The sequence below is a fragment of the Alosa alosa genome, chromosome 10 (genome assembly GCF_017589495.1).
Source record: "Alosa alosa isolate M-15738 ecotype Scorff River chromosome 10, AALO_Geno_1.1, whole genome shotgun sequence".
Classification (NCBI taxonomy): Eukaryota; Metazoa; Chordata; class Actinopteri; order Clupeiformes; family Clupeidae; genus Alosa; species Alosa alosa.
The window spans coordinates 28,154,969-28,176,146 of record NC_063198.1 but is presented as its reverse complement, the minus strand read 5'-3'; the positions used below and the strand labels follow the sequence as shown (position 1 = coordinate 28,176,146).

At 45.3% G+C, this 21,178-nt stretch overlaps 1 protein-coding gene across 1 annotated transcript in view; it reads right to left on the bottom strand.

Moving 5' to 3' along the window:
• LOC125301725 (potassium voltage-gated channel subfamily KQT member 2) overlaps window positions 1-20,663 on the bottom strand; it is a 25,610-nt gene extending 4,947 nt beyond the window's left edge. The window contains exons 1-4 of the mRNA XM_048254433.1: window positions 19,697-20,663; window positions 3,627-3,717; window positions 3,370-3,496; window positions 2,676-2,851 (exon numbers count right to left, since the gene is read on the bottom strand). Of these exons, the coding sequence (XP_048110390.1) occupies window positions 2,676-2,851; window positions 3,370-3,496; window positions 3,627-3,717; window positions 19,697-19,989 (687 nt within the window). The 5' untranslated portion in view covers window positions 19,990-20,663. The remainder of the gene's footprint in view (window positions 1-2,675; window positions 2,852-3,369; window positions 3,497-3,626; window positions 3,718-19,696) is intronic.
• Between the last annotated feature and the right edge of the window lie 515 nt (window positions 20,664-21,178).

Sequence of the window (21,178 nt, the reverse complement as noted above, 5' to 3'; positions counted from 1 at the left end):
ATGGGAACGTACACAAGATCAGTTTTCACTTCCGACTAACGAGCGGGAGGGTGGGAGAGGAGGCTTTAGGAGGCCAAGCCTCCAGACTGGCACAGGTGCATGGGCATGCCCTGGGTTCTGCTGAGCTGGCTCGTCTCGGTGCCATGGCTACAGTAGGCACCTGGCACAGGTGAGGGAGGCCCACCTTCAGAGGTCAGTTCCTGAGGAGGCGGGTATGCCCGAGCTGCACACATGGACCCCAGGCCCCAGCGGGTGGACACCTGTGCCTGCTAGCAGATGGGAGACAGACATTACGGCAGCAGCATTTCTCTAAGTCAGACAGAGGTGACCTAGATCCTACATCCTGCACGTCTGTCCCCTCACCCCTTCAACCATGACTGTTGGAGAATGAGCTTCTGAATAGGGAAACTAAAGCCTCCAATATTGCTAATCAGTTGAAAATTTCTCATGGCTGCATTTGGCTAATAATGTTTAGAGTAAGATACAGCAGGCCTGCATACTACACTGCGTGTACAAAACACTTGCACATTTCATTCAGCTAACTATTTGTCAGTGGTTTTCTTTTAGTTGTTATGAGACGGCACTACTGGACCCATCCTTATACCTTTAACCTATTGAGGTATTGAGGATTGAGGATTATTTTCCTGGTTCCTTCTATACAAACAATATACTATTGAGTATTCTTTATACAGTCGATGAGGACTGAGGGTAATTGTCGCAGTCAGTGCGGAACTCTCGGTTTGGGAACATTCTAATCACATATTTTTGACTGTACTCCTCAACAGCTTCATATATCATCACCATTCATAGAATTTTAAAAGTCATTGAACTTTAAGCACATTTATGATGCAGCAGTTATTTATAAGGCACAGCATATATAGTAACGGAGCTGCCTTTTATAACCTAGACAACAGCTTCCCCTATTCCCCCAGCGGCAAGCTCTGGATCGGAGTGAGTGAGGGGGAAAACTGCTGAGACGACAAACGAGAAGAAGCTGAACCGAAAATGAGTTTAGCTAAAAATAGCTGATAGTTTCTGTGCTGGGGAAGGGGGTCTTGCGAACACTGTTCAAGCAAGAAATTGGAGATGCATGTTTATTCCCCATCACCAACAAATGTCCTGTAATTGACTACTGGGTGACATGATGCACATGGGGAAAGGCGTGACAGAACATTCAGAGGGTGTATATAAGAGCAAGAGTTATTTTTTTTTTTATCTATCTATCTATCTATCTATCTATCTATCTATCTATCTATCATTGTCAAAGTCTAATCTTCAACATAAAATATTATTATCTTCATAATATGATTGTATTAGTATTACATTACATTAAAGTAAATCTTTACACATGTAGCTATTGATATTGACATATTGACATTGCATGCTTAAACAACAATGAGATAATTATTGTACATCTTTTGATGTTACCGTAAGCAGCTCAAATGCTGCTAATTCAGTGGGTTCAGATCAGATGAAGCACAAAGCATTTCAGACAGAGACTGTGCAAAGTCCATTATGGCGCTGAATGTGACAAAGTCCAGAGACATTTCTGAGTGATGCCTCAACGATTAAAGTACACAGATAATGGTTTCCCAGCAAGCTGACATCTCTTACTTCACAGCGATTACTGCCATTGTCAGTAATAATGGCCCTGCCTCATCTTCAATGCTTCTTGGGACGACATTTTGGCAAAGGCATACAAAGGCTACAATTTTCCCCCAATGGAAAGGTCCCTGGGGCTGGAACGATTGGGTTCGGTTGGGCAAATTCAATCAGAAGATATGAATGATGGCCTGGCGGTCTCCATCTTGACTCGGATCCACTCCATCTGATGCTTAAGGAGAATATCTCATTAAACCTGCTCTCTCCTCCGAGGAAGCCAGCAGATATGCATGGCTGGAGCTGGAGTGGACCCACCCAACCCCAACCCTCCCCCCTGACAAGGGCCCATTTATCAGGCTCTTGGTGGAGCTGGGTAGCGACAGAGTGGCAACAGTAGAGGCTGGGGATTCTGAGTTGTTATCTGACAGATAACATTCAACAGAATGGCTTCTCTCACAAATATGGCCTGACTGCCGTTTCAGATCTAAGCCTGACACATTATGCAGGGCACGGATGCGTGAATGCAAGACAAAACAGATCTATACATGAAAGCTGTGTTTGCCTGTGTGCCTTGTTGAGGATATTGGCTGCTCTCCTCTCACAACAGCAAGAGCAGAAATGAGTGTCATGTTTTTCATCTGACTGTGATATTGGAAGATCGCCCTGTGGGAGGCCTAACACTATTGTCTGACATCTCCACTGAGCGAGATGCTGAAACCTGTTGCACCATGTGCAGTCTGAGGGAATTCTGAGAAATCAGTTGGTGTGACTGCCTAAGAGTGCCTCAAAAAGGCAGAAGTAATGGGAGAATGAGAGCAGAAACAAAGCCACGACATGGGGGACATTTTTGAAATATCCCTAAAAAGTCATATATTACACAGCAGAAATATATGGTTTTCAACACAGAAGCAAATATTCCTTTGACCCAGATTCCCTGATTCACCCTGTGCAATGTAATTGACCTAAATCAGCCTTTAATGTGTTTCTTTTCAATGAAACTAAGGTCATTTTCAAACATAATTGATTCAGGACTATTGAAGTAATTGACATGACCATTACTGTGCGTCCATTACCTTGCTGTGGGCATAGACGACCGAACCGAGGAGTTTCCAGGTCCCCCCTCGCCGGTCCATCCGGATCATTCGCAGGATCTGCAGGAAACGCAAACTCCTGATAGCCGAGGTGGCAAACACATTCCCCTGGGTACCGGCGGCCAGCACCGAGATGGAGGCTATCAGCACCATGATGTCTGCAACAGAGACGGCCGACCGGGTCATTAGTCAATCCTTCCCAGAATCATGGCAGCACTATGCAATGCTAATGAATCGGCATGGAGCTTGTAATGGCCCGTTGGGGAGTCTAAACGATTCAGCAGCAGGGTATAGAGTCCAGATGCATCTCCAAAGTATTAATAAACTGAATGGACTGGACACCAGGGCCCAAGCGGATATCATGACTGGCCTGGTAATTTATGTTAATAATTGGACACAAGATGGCTAAAAGCAGACTGGTTTGAGGGCGCCGGCTAAGAAAATCGCTTCCGAAACAATGCAATTACGGAGTAATTTCGCACAAAGAGGATTCAGTTGAAATTGATATTTCATCACAAGTGTCATTCTTTTCTGACTTAATTAGTGATGTACTGGAATCAGCCATGACTGCAGGGACATGACAATGCTACATGGGGACAGGGACTCCTGTGGTTATGGACAGCTGTATTTCCAGAACAATGAAGCCATTTCAGGGCCTCCTTTTCCATTTGCTCACCGATGACGCAGAAGGGCTTGCGGGCGAACTTCAGCCGGCCTCTCCATCCCCTGTACCTGCAGCAGCATCCTGCTGACCAGATCCTGACGATGTACTCCACGCCAAACACAACGATGGTCACAATTTCCTGCAAAGACGCATACAAAAAAAAACCACTAAAGAAGAGAAATGACCAACATCCTGTAAGGACAGAACTGGACAGAAACCAAACACAAACATACACACACACACACACACACAGACACACACACACATACCAGTATGTACAAAGCATCCTCGGAGCTCTTCTCGTACTCCTTGATGGTGGAGAACACTGAGAGGACCAGACAGGAGAACACCAGCAGGAACCTGAAAGGGAAGCGCCACAAAAGAGCTCGGCTCAAATCCCCACACCAGAGATCAATGCAGTACAGTATACACTGAGTGCAGCAACACCATACTCAAATTGAATTGAGCTGAACTGAATAGGATAAGATTGTGGCTGTGATTAATGGACATTGCATTACCATAAAGGTGTGTGGTTTGAAATACTATCGCCCTCTTTCAGATAACACTTATGGAGGGGGGTAGGCCTATTCGCCATTAAGCATATAATGAGCTGTACGGCCATTGTGAAGGACACGCTTTAGCACCCCTGTCAATATTTCAACGATATAAAAGTCTCAACACCTCAAGGTATCCTACTGTCATAATTGAGACGTTGAGATTTGTTCTTTTTTTTTGTTCTCTTCACAGCAAGAGGTGTGTGGGGATTTGAACGGTTTCCTCTACACAGATTCAATACAATTCCTGCAGAAGTGCTGAGCTGGCGTGAAGGCAGGCTGGGGCTAAGCCATACGATCCACGGCAGGATATCAGTCCTCGGCTAATGGAGATGGAGCCCTGGGCATGGGAACCATAGATCAGCCTCCACGGGCAGATGGAGACGGGGGGACAGCATATCGACAGAGATATCATCGTTTTTAACCAGCTTCTTTGGGGGTGATGGAATGTATAGACAAATGTGCACCACACTGACACTGGAACAATATACTTATGCTGATATTACAATGTCTTTTCCTTTCCTTTAACATGATTATAGTGTGTTTTATATCAGAGTGGCTCTCTTTACAAAAGCACAACGAATGCAGAAGACAGTGGCTTCTGTGACTGTGACTCTTTCCAATAGCACAACGAATGCTAGAAGACTAGATGTAACCAGATTCGTTTCAGTGTAAGCTTCATTTGCTAGAGCACAGTACATTTAAAAGTGTTGGGAGAAAAAGAGATGATAGCGAGAGGATGAACATTTCTGGCCGAATGAAAGTGGCCTGTCCGAGCTGACAGCTACAGCAGACTGAATTAATGTCCTGCAGTGTTGCAATGGCTAATGCGAAGCTTCTGACAACCTGCAGTCAGCAAAAACACACACGCAGCCTGCTGACACAAGTGTGAATTTTGACTTGACACATGCAGGAGAGGCTTTGTGCAACACATGGGCTCCTGGCTCCTATTGGTTCGAATCCTCCGGTCAGCCCCACGAAGCCCACAGATGCTGGCGAACCACTTTTTAGGAAGATGTTTGTTTCGCAAAGCTCAAGGAACTGATAAACCGGACAAAGCGATGACGTGAGTCCTCAGCGTTTTCGGGGACTGTGAGCGACGCAAGGGCCTGTCAGGCCTGTCATAACAAAGGCTGCAGTTGACAAAGCCTCGCTGAGCCCGGCACGAGCAAGCTTACAGCACATTACAAGTAACCCGATACAATGGACAGTGAGCATCCCATCCTTCGCTCTGACTCACTTTGATGGCTGGAACATTGCAATGTAACGGTGATATTGTTAATGCGGCACCGAGAACCGAAATTAGAACCCCATGCCGCAACACTCGTCACAACACAAGCTTTGATGTAAATACCTCCAGAAAAAGGGATAGTGGTGTTGCGCGGCAAGCAGTTGCAACTGTTTGCGGTGTGTCACATTTTTGAGCATGCAGTGTAGCCTTGCCAATGATTACGCAAGCATGTGACAGAATTGCTTTGCTTGGCTTTAATTCATTTACAGTTTGTGGAGGCTTAATGTAAAATCCCTTGTTCAAGAACTGAGGTAAATAATATAATGTGTGGATAGTTGCATCTATCCATATGTCCAGTTCAGACTTAATTGTGGTTTGAAAAGTCCAAACTAAGGCCTGGATTTCTCAAATCCTACTGCGTGTTTTAGCTCTGGCTGAATGGGGCAACTGGTATGAATACCTACAACAGAGCGCATTATCTAACACTCATTTTGTAGTCCATTTGGTCTGTAAAGTCCTTCTGTCAAAGAGAGCGTCACAAAGCCATTTAACTGAACAGCGGAGGATGAGCTGTCATGTTTCTTTGGCTCCACTTATGAGCCAATCGCCGATGAATTACGGCATTATGAAAGGCATCAAAAGGACCACGGCGACATCGAGGTCGTACAGGCTGAGACCCCTCTCTGTGACAGCCCAGGCTGTCAGACTCATCTGTGGGTCTTATGAGAGCTTATCTCGAACTGTATCGAGCTTATTATTCAAACTGTAAATGGTTCTTCTTTTGACATAACCTGACAGAGGCTATGTTCAAAGAAGAACAATTTACATTGACTCCTTACATTGAACCCTCCACACCACACAGCTCCACTCATGTCCAAAATAATGGTTATAGACCTCTCTCTCTCTCTCTCTCTTTCTCTCTCTCTCTCGGTGTTTCTGGACACTATGTCCTGCTCTGCGTCGCTCACAGTAGAAGCTGCATTTGCCTTCTCCTTTGCTCCTCCCCATGCTGGGCACTGTATTGGGTGACAGCACACCCCCGTCTCCAATTATAGCCCATTGATTCCGAACACAAGACATTGGTCAATACGTCGATCTGAGGACCTGGCGAATACTCCACTGGACACTGGGCTTCCTCTCTGCCCCGAGGGCTTGCTAGCAGAGGGCTGGACCACAGGAAAGGCTCCCTCCATATTGACTGGCTTCAATTCCCCACAGAACTCTCTGCTTTGGGATTCTGCCTTTTACAGTTTTTTTTTTCAGTCGCTAACAAGCGTTTGTCTAACCAGTTGTCCCCTTTTTGAAAACTCTAAACACAATTAGCACAGCATCAGTCGTTTGTGGCCATGCAGTACCATTCGCACATTTCATGTCGTTTTCACACAATATGCAGTCAGTGAACACATTTCAACAATGCTTACATTTTCTTTACAGACAAGCCTCCCAACAAATACCTCCTAACAAAACTATGGACTGTTTTTGTAGTATTTACGAATGTTAACACACAACATCCCACAATAGCAAACACAATATTCCAAACCTTAAATACACTATAAAAACCTCTGCTTCTGCTACCAAATGGTTTTATCCCAGGTGCATCGCCTTGGATACAGTTTTTCTCAGTCGCTTTGGTGCTTTTCTCACATCACTATTAACATTTGCACAGCAGTTAGTGCATTTCTCAAAACAATTAGTGCAAACTGCAAAACCTAGTGGATAACCTGCAAAAGCACGTCACTTGCTCAAAATGGATAGTCCATTCCTCAAAAGCAAGTATTTATATCAATGAAACTGCCAGTGTCATCAAAATTGCTGTAGTTAGGGGAGTAAGTGATTACAAGACACTGAATATGTACGTTTCACAGTTTTACTGTATGTGCTCTTTGCAATTCTACAGCATTGTGACAGAATTTGATAACTAGTTCACCAATTTTGTATGTAATGACTCAAGCAATGAAATGAAGACTATTAGTTTTATTGGGAACAACTATTCAGCATCCATAAGTATAGTTCATTTAGACTGACATGACAAAGCAACTGATACATGTTCAAAAGCATTTGCAATCTGTTCAGAGGAAGGAGAAATTGTTACTATGATGTGCACAAATGACTAAATGTTGTGGAGGTTGAACTAATAGTTATGAGAATTTTCATTCTGATCTGAGAAAAGCACTAAAGCGATTGAGAAAAACTGTAATATCAGATGCGATGTTGATGAAAACATGTGGCCTAACCCTGAAGATCGCAGAGATTAGATACAGTAATTTTGTGTTTTTTTAGTTTTATCATGGGCTTTTTGCTGTTGTTTTTTGTTCAGAATGCTCTTGTGTGTTTCATGGATATTTTGTTCACTGTAAGCAATACTGTAAAACTTTTTCTGTTCTATCATACTGTAAACAGTATTTCTACTGTACCTCCTGTAGTAAACAGTAAAGGGAAAAAAATGATTTGCTTTTTACTGGAATGCTTTTGAATGTGAACATTACATGTGGACATACAGTTCCCAACCAAGAAATGTAGTATAAAAACTGTGGATAGAGCATGTTTTGCATGTAAATACCTGTAAAACTGAAACATAAAAGTCTAGTTTTGTAATGTCAACAATAGCCAGTATTTTGAAACCTGGTGTACTTTGATTGACTGCATGTACCTTGAAGTGTTATTCTTTGACAGAATAATTTCATTTTGAGTCAGATTTCCAGTGTTTTGGTAAAGTTAGTGTGTGCAGAGAAAGATGTGTTCTGTTTTGAAATGAAGAGTTAGTATATATTTAACAAAATGTGTTTTTGAGAAGAAAATTATCCATTTGGCCAATTGTGTTTTGTAGGTGTGAGTCTGTGTTAAGAGTTTAGAAAAAGTATCTGAAGTATGGGTACGCGCTGTATGATGGGTGGCCTTAAAGTACCTTTGAGGATATGTGTGCTGTATTGATATAAGTATAATTTAAAACCTCTCCTAGCAACAAGCCAACTGTTAAAGCCACACAGATATGAATGATCTATAACGGTGTTTACTTCTTTGCCTCCTGTCTAAATCAACGCAGAATCTCTGAACAGCAGTGTGCTTCTAATACGATGTGTCTTCCCGATTCACTGCCAACCATGTTAAATTACAGGCCAAACTTGCAATGTAAGACCAAAACCGTTCACAGCCTGAAGTTAAATAGATATAGTAAATATCACCAGCATCTCACAACAACAAATACTGGAGAGGCCTCCTCAGTAATAAATGTTTGGGTAATCACCTTCCTGAATTTACAGCACTGTATGATTCACTTCCACTTCTGCTTGACACATCCACATACATAAGTAGTAAACAGTAAACAAAAATATATATTTCTCTCTGATGAAGATATTTATTCATCTGCATCCTATACTGTGTTTGTGTACAACTCTAAAGCCAAAGCAGGATATCAGCCCCAAGGAAACCAGAGGAGTTGAGGGTGACGTACTGCAGCATCACCCTGAACTAGACCCGGTCAGTCATCACTGGACCACAGCTTCGGTGTCTCCATGGGGCTGCTTGGGTCGAGGTCAGTGATCTTCACCCTATAAAACATTACTGCTTACGGTATATTGACATGGATGTTTATGCCTCTGTAGTAAAGTTGTCACACTCAAGACCTGTCTCAAGACCACTGTTTCACAGTCTTGGTCTTCTCAAGGTTTTATTTCAAGACCAGACTACTACATCACAAAGCCTCAAAATGTACTTGTTTGTTAACACATTACTGTGATTGGAGGTAAAACATTTTGCTTCAAATGCCACCCTGCCTCTATAATCATTTGAAAATGTTGATACTTTTCTTAACAACTGCCCCCCTAACCCTTCACACACTTGCAGCTGACCACAAGAAACAGGTGAAGATATAGGAGAAGATGCTCTTGTCTGGGATCAAGCAGGTATGCTTGCCCTGCCTTGGTCAGGACTTGGTCTCTCAACCTTTCAAGGTCTTGGTCTTGATACACTCTGGTCTGGGTCAGGACTTGGTCTCGGTTTTGACTACAATGATGCTTTGTAGCATAGCTTTCGTTTCAGCCATTTATCTTACGGCAGCTGCTGCCTCACTCTAACCCCTCCAGCCTCCCAAAAACGAACGAGATTCTCATTTTGGGTGGTTTTCTAACAGTGGCCTAAGTGGGACAATTTCACAGGCAATCGGTCCGACTGCTGCCTGGGCTGTGTTGTCTTTCCAATTCCCTTTTTCCCAGCCTTTCTACTCTGCAGCCCTGCTTTCATCCTACTTGTAACTCTGCAGTTTGCCAACTACCACCCTCAACCAATTCATCAACCATCTCTGTCATCACCCTTTTCAGCCTTGTTCAATCTCCCCATCATGTTGTCTCTCATACTCCTCCTATCCATCTCTCCATTCTGGACCCCCCTCGACTCTGTGCCTTTCCTGCCTCGTGTTGTTTTGCTCTTCTCTTCTCTTCCTCTCCTGTAACCATGGCACCTCCTCTGCTTTCATCTCTGTCTCAAGCCCCCCCCACCCTTGGCCTTGGGCTCAGCCTAATGCTGCCAGACAGGCTGGAAGACATCCAGCACACAGCACAGAACTGCAGCCGAGGGGGGGGGGGGGGAGTGAGGGGTTGAGAGAGAAAGAGATGAAGAGAGTGAAGAAAGAGAGGGGGAGAGAGCTAGAGAGCGTGAGAAAAAGAGTGAGTCAGAGAGGTAGAAAGACAAAAAGAGAGAGAAAGAGATGAAGAAATGGAAAAAGAGAGGGCGAGAGAGGAACGGAGAGAGGGAGAGGGGTGGGGTGAAGGCACAAAAAGTGGGTAAAAGGGGCAATAGAGGTAGAGAAAGAAAGGAAGAGAATGAAGAAGGGGTGAATGCAGCCGGGGCAGCCGTGGCCCAGGGGGGCAGCCGTGGCCCAGGGGGGCAGCCGTGGCCCAGGGAGGCAGCCGGGGCAGCCGTGGCCCAGGGGGGCAGCCGTGACCCACTGGTTAGCACTCTGGACTAGGGGCAGCCGTGGCCCACTGGTTAGCACTCTGGACTTGTAACCGGAGGGTTGCCGGTTCGAGCCCCGACCAGTGGGCCGCGGCTGAAGTGACCTTGAGCAAGGCACCAAACTGCTCCCCAAGCGCCGCCGTTGAAGCAGGCAGCTCACTGCGCTGGGATTAGTGTGTTCACCTCACTGTGTGTTCACTGTGTGCTGTTTGTGTTTCACTAATTCACCGATTGGGTTAAATGCAGAGACGAAATTTCCCTCACGGGATCAAAAAGTATACATACTTGAATGGCAGTGAGGTGGGGTGGGGTAAGATCAGGAGAGAGAGTGGGGGGGCAGAGAGGTAGAGGGGGACCATGCACAGAGGTGCTGCTGAGGGGTTGGATAGAGAGATAGATAGATAGATTGATAAAGAGAGTGTGGATAAAGAGAGTGTGGATGAGGAGAGAAGAGGCCATGGTCACAGCGATTAAACCGGGAGGGCACTCAGCAGTCCCGTAAGTGCTGCGTCTGAGAGGACACTGCTCTTAATCAAGCCTGCCAGGCCCAATGTTCTATTTGCCTGCAGAGCATAATGGCCCTGAGCCGTGGACATACTGCTCAGACTGACGCACAGTAAACCCTGACACACCCACACTCTCCCTCCCTCATCCCTCTCTCTCTCCCTCCCTTTCTCTCTCTCACTCACTTTTTCTCTCCCTCCTTCACTCACTCCCTTTTTTCTCCCTCCCTCCATCTCCCACTCTTCCAATATATTTATCTCTTTCACTCCTCTCTCCTCCCTCCCTCACTCTCTGTATCTCTCCCTCTCTTCTCATCTATCTATCTTTCTCTCTCCTCCCTCCCTCACTCGCTCCCTCCCTCCCCACTGCAGGGGCACCATGTGTCTCAGCGGGTTCAGTGAACTTGCTCACAGGTGATGTAAGCCCTCGGCTTGCAAGTCACGCCATGGCTCTTTGTCATATGTTTTATTGATTTCATCTCTTCGCCATTGTGACATGCTGCAGATGAGCTACAGTAGGACTGGGTATGACGGGAAACACATGATACTTTTTAAATCTTTCATTTTCAGGTTTTCAATCATTCAATCAACTTGTCCAGATCCCCATCCAACATTCCCAATCTCACCCTTTCTTTCTTTCTTTCTTTCTTTCTCCCTCACACACACACTCTCTCTTCTCGTGTGTGTGTGTGTGTATGCGTGTCTTCTTATGAGGCAGAGTAAAAAGAAAGTTTGAAAAATAATACCACACAAAGCAAAAGAGTGCCCTGTACTTCACATGTTAAACACAAGTGTGTCTACAGACACACACACACACACACTGACTCACACACAGACACACACACACACATTTACTACCGGCGCTGTTGGGAAAATAGCAGCAGCGTCTGTCTCCATTTTAATTTAATGAGCCTTGTGCGCACTTGCATTTGATGAGGGGACATGCTAATTCCAGTGGCTTCAGGGATTCTGTGTGATGTCGGCGTGGAAGCGTGTACGAGATCAAAATGGCAGCACTCTCTCACCTCACCTGTCCTCTCCTCAGACGAGGCGTCGGAGAGACACGCGCCGCCGTGACAGCAGCGCCAAGTGCTCGTCTTAACATGCCATTAAGTTTAAATCCAGGCCTCACATCTTCTGAGTTGAGAGGTTTATCCAAGATCCCACGCCTCTGATTTGTACTAATTACAACCTGTGTTAAAGTAATTAAGCCAAGTATTCCAAAACACCACCACTGTGATGGGTGAGTGCCTTAGCGTCTCTCCTTGGCCCTGTGTGCTGATGCGAGTCTCCTCTGTGCCAGACAGAGTGAAAAAGAGAGTAGTACAGTACTTCCTTCCAAGCTATTAAAAGAGAGTTACTGGTTGTTGTTTATGATGGATGAAATTAAATGTTGCACCAAAATAGAGTTTTTTTTTTTTTTTACTAGTACATGATGGATGACGCCGCAGCGGTGAGATTCAAAAAAACACCTTCTCCCAGACTGAGAGTAGAGACCAAGGTGTAGAAAGGATGTGTGTGTGTGTGTGTGTGTGTGTGTGTGTGTTTGTGTGTGAGAGTGCACGCATGAGAGAGAGTTAGAGACAGTGTGTGTGTGTGTGTGTGTAAAGGTGTGTGCATGGCCTCTCCTTGACATTGTGGTCAGAACATCCATCACAGACGCGGGACAAGGCTGCTATCCATATTGTGCTGCTAGATGCCCGGCCTCAGACCTCCTCCCGGGGTACGCTACGCTACGCACACAACTCAACACCACAGACATCCGCTGAACTGTAAGGCTCGAACGATACAAAAAGCCCAGGCATTTTCCGCTACAACTATGTCAGCCATGACCTTTCTACTGGAAAAACAGTGTGCTGCAACTTGCTTGTTTGTGTTGTTGCTTTTGGTTCTGTGTTTTGCATGGCGCCTGTTTTACCGCTGAGCCATAATGTCTGCTCACACTGGGAAGAAAAGACCTGGTGTGAGTCATGTGTGCACTGGCTGATATCACACCAGCACACACACTAGTCATTCCACCTCTCACTGTGCCATTAGAAAAAGCCTACCTCTCTCTCTGCAGAGGGGGTAGAGACAGGAGAGAGCCACCATCTGATTTAGAGTCCGAGACATGGGATTTCACTATGCCATTCCATGCTACAACGCTCCACGCTACACCATTCCACACCACTCCACGCCATTCTGGCCCTTTCCTTACCCTATTTCCCGTGGGTCCACCCGCTACATGAAAGCGTATTTTACGCAATGTGAGCCAGGATGGAATAACAAGTGTTTCCAATTCCCCTCTTTGCGTCTGACATGCGGGTACAGCGATCGGCGGCTATTTGCGGAACGCTGAAAGAGGATTCTCGTCGTCACTTGGCAAGTTGTTGTGCTAGGTTGCTCTGCTCTGAGCTTCTGCCATTCAGAATAACAGAAACGCACCCACACCAATACACCCACACACAAACACACACAAACACACATATACACACACACACATACTCACACACACACACACACACACACGCAAACTACGTTGACACCTCTGCGGCAGCTGCCATCAAGCGTGTGCAGTGTGAGCATCTAAAATGAGTTCTAGAAACACTCAGCCCAGGAAGAAACCCTGGGGGGCTTTATGGTTGGCCAGGCTGTCTAAACTCCACCCCTATGGTCCTATACCATAATCTCCTTGGCATGATGACAACCTAAATTCCTCTGTGAGACGATACCATCTTTTGTACATTACTCTGCAGTGTCTATCTATCTATCTATCTATCCATATTGTGCTGCTAGATAGATCATATCTATCTATCTATCTATCTATCTATCTATACAAATGAATAAATATTATAGGATTGTGGAATTTAAACATTCGAATTAAGCATATCTTATTTCAATGTTGTATAAACAGACCACAACAGAATAATGAAGAGAAACAAGTAAGTTACAGTAAACAGCATCATTTGGTTGACACACAGGAACACGCACACAGAAGGCCAATTTGCATACTCATTCAACCACCCACAACCAAAAAACACAAACACAGTGCCATCACCACCACCATAGCAGTTTCAACGGTGAGGTCTGGCGGTGTCTGGCGCTTGCACTCACACATCAGAGTGCCACACACAAACCTCGCTCTCGCACCCCAGCTCTCAGGGTGCCACCTTACGTTTAATTAAGCACCGCAAGGCTAGACGCGCTCGACTCACATTGAAAAACTGGTCACAACAACCTGCCACTTTCTCCCAACTTCTCCCCAGTTCTGCCTGCCTCTAATCAAGGACTTTCATAGAGCCATCTCAGAACTCTGTATGCATAATGTAGCGGGCTTTTCATAGCTGGTGATTAGTTTGTTGAGTCAACAAAATTAACTTTTTGTCTTCTGATTGCTAGAGATCACGCATGGCCCATAGGTTTTACATTCAAAGGAACCAAAAAAATCAAAGCCTTGTGCAATATACCTAGTCCAGACACAGAACCAAGTCCAGATACACTATAATAAATGCTTTAAACATTGAATAACAACTGGAGTCCAAACAGGTTAATAAGTGTTAATGGTGGAAGCCTCTTGTTTGAAGTATCTAAAAGCCTTTATTGGGAACATCACATTAATGAGTAAAATGTGCTGATAACTGATGGACCTTAACATTTTGTTCCAAAAAAGTGTCAAATATTTCTCTGTGCAGGCAAGCTGATATGGCCACAGGATATCTACACAATAATTAGACTTATAAACCTCCCCAGACGGCTAGAGAGCATGTGAACACTGAAACAGCACTGACCCCTCCTCTGCCTTCTCCTAACCCTCTTTTCAAAAACTAGATCATTGCAAAAATACATCTCCCAGAGGCTCTGGCCCATAGTCCAGTCAGTGGCACTGGCCAAGGTAGCAGGTCATTCCTCTTGCGACTCGGAAGCCTCTGCACAGTCTTGGCCAGGCACTGGGTTGTCATGACTCGACTGATTTAGAGTGTAAGGTGTTGGAGAAAGCTCCAGGAAGTGTTCACACTGAGAGAGAGAGAGAGAGAGAGAAGCGAAGCAGAGAGAGAGGGAGAGAAGCAGAGAGAGAGAGACGGAGAGAGAGAGAAGCAGAGCGAGAGACAGAGAGAGAGAGAGAGAGGAAGAGGGAGAGGTAGAGAGAGAGAAAGAGAGAGGGAGAGAGAGGTGACATTTGGTGGGAGGCCTGTTTGACAGGCCAGGATTGAGGGTGGTTTATGGTGCACTGACAAGTCTTCTAAGGAGGGGACCTGATGATGTTATTACAGTGAGATTCACTGTGCATGTATGTGTTTGGGGATAGAGGTTGGTAATAAAATACTAACACAATAATAAAACATGTGTGAATAATGCATGAGGAACAAACATACTCAAAGTACACATACAGTGCAAATGCTTGGGGGCACTGTCTGTGTGTGTGTCTGTGTGTGTGTGTGTGTGTGTGTGTGTGTAGTACTGCTTGTATTACAGCAAATCTTGATGCAGTAACTTCATTTCAGACATTAAACCCCCCTACCTGTCAAATCTGCTCTGGCCATTTTGAGTAGAAGTGAGCCATAGCCAGCCTGTTAAAACACACACACACACACACACACACACACACACAGACAGACAGACACACACACACACACACACACACACACACACACACACACACACAGTCTGTCTGTCAGTCTGTCTTTCTCTCTCTCTCTGCTAACTCTCAGCGTGCAGCAGGCCCAATCTCATGGTGCTGGTCAAATGTATGTTGTTATTTGCTGCTTATCAGTTCACAGAGCTAATATGGCAATATGAATTGATTCAAAGTGCAACAAACCCAGGCACAATGTTGTCTGAAAAATGATATACAATAAAGACATCCAGAAAACTCACAATATGAATCTCCCCAGCAACGCAACACTTTGCCAGGCCAACTGAACCTCTCAGAGATCATCTCAGCTAGCCTACGACCTACAGCAGCACAAATGGAGAATCATGTACTTGAAGGGGCAGAGTCAACACCAGCCATTTGTTAAAATCATCAACCGCTCTCAAGGAACCACAACAATATGAAAACTCAAGCAAATGTCGTGGGGCCCCAAAGCAGTAAGCAGAGACGCAGGTTTCGATGTTGATATGAGCGACCTGAGACGTGGCTAAAAGAGAGAGAGATGCTGCCCATCCTTCTCCTCATGCCTCATTAGCCACTTGGCCCCAAGCCCTCAGACAGACGAATGCTGGTGTCAACATCGCTACGTGCTACAAGTGCTCCCACTGACACTACAGACCGACTCCAGGCAGAGAGCACAGAGAACAAGCACACCACCCATTAGTACAGTAGAGGAACGTTGCAGCACTCCACAATCATGTCACTGCATCGCTAGCAGCATCCACCTACATCTGGATGCAAGAATCCTGCTCTTCCGCTGACAGTGTGTTTGTTTGTGTGTGTTCTTCCTCTTTTCAAAGAGCTTCTAACAGCTTGTCAGCAACTCAGCATCCTCAACCTATTCAGCAGGCAGTCTGTTGTACTTGTAAATAATTAACAACATTTGGCGTTTTTTGTATTGAGCACATTTGGGGCAATTTGTTGAAAACTGCTTAGTAATAAGTTAAATAGCATCGCTGCCACTGTTTATGTGCTTAAATAGGTCTTAGAGAGGAAATGGTTTGGTAAAGGACAGGTAACAGACTGTGTGTGCTGCGGGAGATTGCAACCCATTCCTGCCAGATCGTGTTGGTCGGTCCAAATAACTGAGGCTTTCACAGGCACACAGTGCTGAAGCCTGTTGTCCACCGACTCGTTCATTTCAAAAAAACATTTTATATTGGAGTGTTTCCGCGTTTGTACCATATGGCTTACATTTTATGTGCCTCTGCCAATTAACAATAGAGGCGGTGCAGGAACATTAAATCTCAAAAAGGTCACACATTATTTAAAAGAGTCCATGAGCACTAGAGTGAGCTCAGCCAACACCGGAGCCTTGTAAAGCAGTTCACCTTTATAAAAATCCGAAGTTCGATGTAAGCCACTTTTGCCCGGGTGACACAGATGGCCAGGTCAGGTCTGTGGGGACCAGCGTTCACGCAGGTTTTTCTCAGCTATCTCAAAAAGCGGCACCTGGTTCACACCTGCCACAGGCAGGTGAGGTCACGGCGTTCTGTGATAATGACGGCCATTAATCAGAGAAGCGCTGATGCAGCATGGGGACCCAGCGGTGCCTACGAGCCCACCATCACACACGCACACACACACACTCACACACACACACACACACACACACAAACACACACACACACACACACACATGTTTCCCACACACACACACACACACACACACACACACACACACACACACACTCACACACACACACACACAAACACACACACACAAACACTCACACACACACACACACACACACGTTTCCCATACACAGACACACACACACACATGTTTCCCATACACACACACACACACACACACTCACACACTCACACACACACACGCACACGTTTCCCATACACACACACGCACACGTTTCCCATACACACACACACACACACGTTTCCCCATACACACACACACACACACACGTTTCCCATACACACACACGCACACACACGTTTCCCATACACACACACACACACGTTTCCCATACACACACACACACACACGTTTCCCATACACACACACGCACACATGTTTCCCATACAAACACACACACACGCACAAACACTCACACACACACGTTTCCCATACACACACATGTGCACAAGTGCACGCACACATGAACAGACAGACACATAATATCGGCAGTGTGTGCACATCAGTGTTTCCCACAGAATTGAATTCCATTTGTGGTGGTTGGTTTGCAGAATTAACTTAAATAAAACAGTTTTTAACAAATTAGCACAGCGTGGTTATTATGCTAACAAGATTTAAGCAGAATTTAGTACAACCTGGAAAATCATTGTGTGGTGGTCAATGTTGATATTGTGGTGGGCCGCCACAAATAAGTCAATGTATGGAAAACACTGCACATATTTGTGTGGACATCTGTCCTATATTGAGATACGATGCAAAGCTTGAGCTTCATTTAATGTGCCTTAGAGCCTATGGGAAGTATATATGGACACAAATTCATGCACACACACACGTACATGCACTCTCTCTCTCTCTCTCTCTCTCCTCTCCCTCTCTCACCCACCCACCCACACACACACACACACACACACACACACACACACACACACACACACACACACACACACACACACACACTCTCTCTCTCTCTGTCTCTCTCTCTCACACACACACACACACACACACACACACACACATAGACACATACACACAAACAAATCAACACAATACCTGCATGCATGCTGTCAGCATGAAAAGGGCTTGAGTGGGATAAGAATGCCTCTCACATGCACACATCCACACAGCCTGACACTTACAGATGCACAAGCCACATGACCACATGCATGGGGGGGGGGGGGGCATGGCAGAAAGGGAGCACATAGGCCGAGAGGGAGCACATAGGCTACAGCAGACAGACCCAGACTTGTGTCAGCAGATCTGTTTTTACTCCAGTGATAAGGCTACTGTCAGTCTGCCATCCACAGATACTTCTTTTAGCTCTATGCCCTCCTCCAATAACCTCTGGCTGTAGCCCACACTTCAAGTCAAATGGAAACGTCAAATCACTGGTGCATAGGTAGCTCGGCTCAATAGTGGTTTGTATGAAAGGCAATCCATCAGTAGGATAAAATCATGAAGAAAAAGGGGTTACTACATGTTCTAAGTATATACTATAAGTGCATCCAGTAATATGTAGGCCTACATATGATTTAGTATATCCGCAGCTGCACCTGAAGAACTCTCTACTTTGTACTATTGAGTACAGGACCAGATGTAGCCTGGGATATGTTATCATAAAACCCTACAGGTCGGACGTTTCATATTCAGCAGCATAGCCTAATCAAACCTTGCAGCTATTTCTAGACCTCCCGCGACATATTAGTTTTTTAAACGATACCCCGAAAAAAAAATGTATGCTCAGCATGACACAAAATGAAGGAACACTGTAAGGATTTCCTCGCACCCGCTGAGCTGCGGGAAATTCGCCCTGTCCTACATTACGGGAGTGCAAGTTTGTTACCCTATGGTAATTCAGTCAGCATCTTTGCTGGAGGTGGAAGACTAGTCTCAGACGGACAATACAATTTCCAGCATGGCGAGGCACTGGAGCTGTCCTGCCGTCTGTGGTACTGAAACGGCACGAGGAGCCTGGAAGCGTCATCATATTACGCTCAATTATGTCGTCTTCCTCTTGTTAAATGGGTTGAGATAAAGCAAGGGTTTGGGGAAAACAAATAGGCTGCACCCAGCAGTTGTATAACACCAGCTTGTTTGGTAAAACTCAAAACCGATACCTGTCATGGATGCCTGCAACAATATTTACAATATTTATTATGAACATGCAGGTTACAGCAAACCGTCTCGTAACAAAATATGGCGAGGGTTAAAGCAGAAACGTAGTGAAGATTAGGGTACCCCAGTTAAAAAGTCACTTAACACCTGTGAGAATAGACATTTTATTTGGTCCTTGACTTCGTTGCTTAAATGTAAAAACAGTCCCTGGGTTTCAATTGATAAACGTTAATTATCAAGCCGTTTGGTGTCAGTACTGGTGCAGCCGATGACTAATTTAGAAATCCTGAAATAGAGCAGCAGCATACAGCAACAGAAAAAAGTCTGCGGTACGTGCTCACATGGTGGATGGAGACTGTTTGCTAAATAATTCAAAAACAAAGCTCGTGCCGCCACTGAGTAGGCGAAGACTGAGGCGACAAAAGGCAATTTTTAAATAAGTTCTGAGGAAATAAAAACATGTTCATGCGGGAGATTGTGTTAAGTATGTGCGAGCAGGGGACGTATCAATTAATAATGCTGAATCTCCCACCCAGTAGACACAGAAATATCTCGACACATAGCGCAACAAAAGAACAACGAACGCAGATCGCCACGAAAAGCCACCTCAAGCATGGAACCTCAGGTTGTCAATGTGTTATGATCTCGAGTGGCTTTATAACATAATAGATATTAGGCTGTGAACCCAATGCCATTACTCACACATAAGCATGGTAAATAAACGCCCATCCTCTTGGTCTCTCCAATACATTGTAAAGGAAATTCTGCAGCCGTCTATAGAAGGCGTTTCTCTTCGGTGGTTTCTTCCCGGAGATGCTGGAGCGCTGCTTGCTCAAGATGCTGCCTCGTTTGGTTTCCTCGGTGCCGGTTATGAGCAGAGCCCCGTCTCGGTTCGAGTCTGTCGCTCCTGCCTCTAGCCCAACAAAGCCCACTTTGAGCTTCTTCTCGGCGGCGGGGCCGGGGTAGACCCCGCCGTTGCGGGATTTTTGCACCATGCTCGGGGTAATACCGTCATGGGGAGCCGCTGCTGGAGGGGTTATCTATCTCTTTGCCAGGTAGGAGCATCTCAGGAACCAAACTGAGAAGGGCGTGAGAGGTCCGCCTAGTGCGCAAGTGTGGACGTGTAAGCTTCTTCTGAGAGGAGTGAATGTCGCTAATGGAAAGGCAAGAAGGAGAATCTGCAATCTCTCTCTTTCTCTCTCTTGCGCTCTCTGTTCCTTTCTCTCTTGCGCTCCTCCTCGGCACCTTCCGGCCACCTGACTTCAAGAGAAAGAAAAAAAGTCTTCAATTATTCAGACTTCAGAATATCAATCTGGAGATCGGATTAGAAACGAGGCGCTTGAACAAGAAAATCACATCCTGCAGCCCAGAAGAAAAATACACAAACTGATATTTTTGGTCTGTCATGGAGCATTTCTTGATTACAGTCTCAAATGCCATTGTTAATTCCACTACCTCAAATATGTATTACTGCCTGTCCCCAGTTGTAAGCCAAATCAGTTCACATGTGCAATAAGGCAGAACCATTGTGATCCATATTTGACCATGAACTTCTGATATTTTTCTGTAACAAGGGATTAAGTTAATTCAATTTAGAAAGTAGGCTATTTGGTGTGTAAAACAAAGGACAAAACATACATCTCAACTCTTCTCTTTTTCTTGCACAATTTGTATTATGTCCATATCAGGTTAGTCACAAAAATGTATTGCAAATCTAGCTAATCCGGGTTCTAGTTCCCCTACATTTAGCAGAAGGCATCAATCCACCCAAAATGGTCACTGTCAGAAAAGAGACCAAGGTAGTGGGAGGAGGAGAAAGAGCAGGCGAAATGGACAAAGGACTGGATCAGAGTCAGGGGTAAAAATAATTAAGATGGGAGCAAAGCAAGAGTGAAAGCAACAGGATTGGATTTGTTTGTGTGCGTGTGTGTGTGTGTCAGTGTGCAGTGTGCATGATCGTGTGTGTGTCTGTGTTTGTGTGTGTGTGTGTAAGAGAGAGAGAGAGGGAGAGAGATGGGTGGAGAGGAATCGAACAGAATTGAACACAACAATGGGAAAGCATGGCGGGGAATAAGCAAAGAGAGCAGGACAGAGTGTTCCTGCTGATTTGTTCAGCATCTCTTGGCCCCCTGAGCCTCAAACCTGCAGAACAGAATGCCAGTGTCACAGTGACCAGCAAAGGCC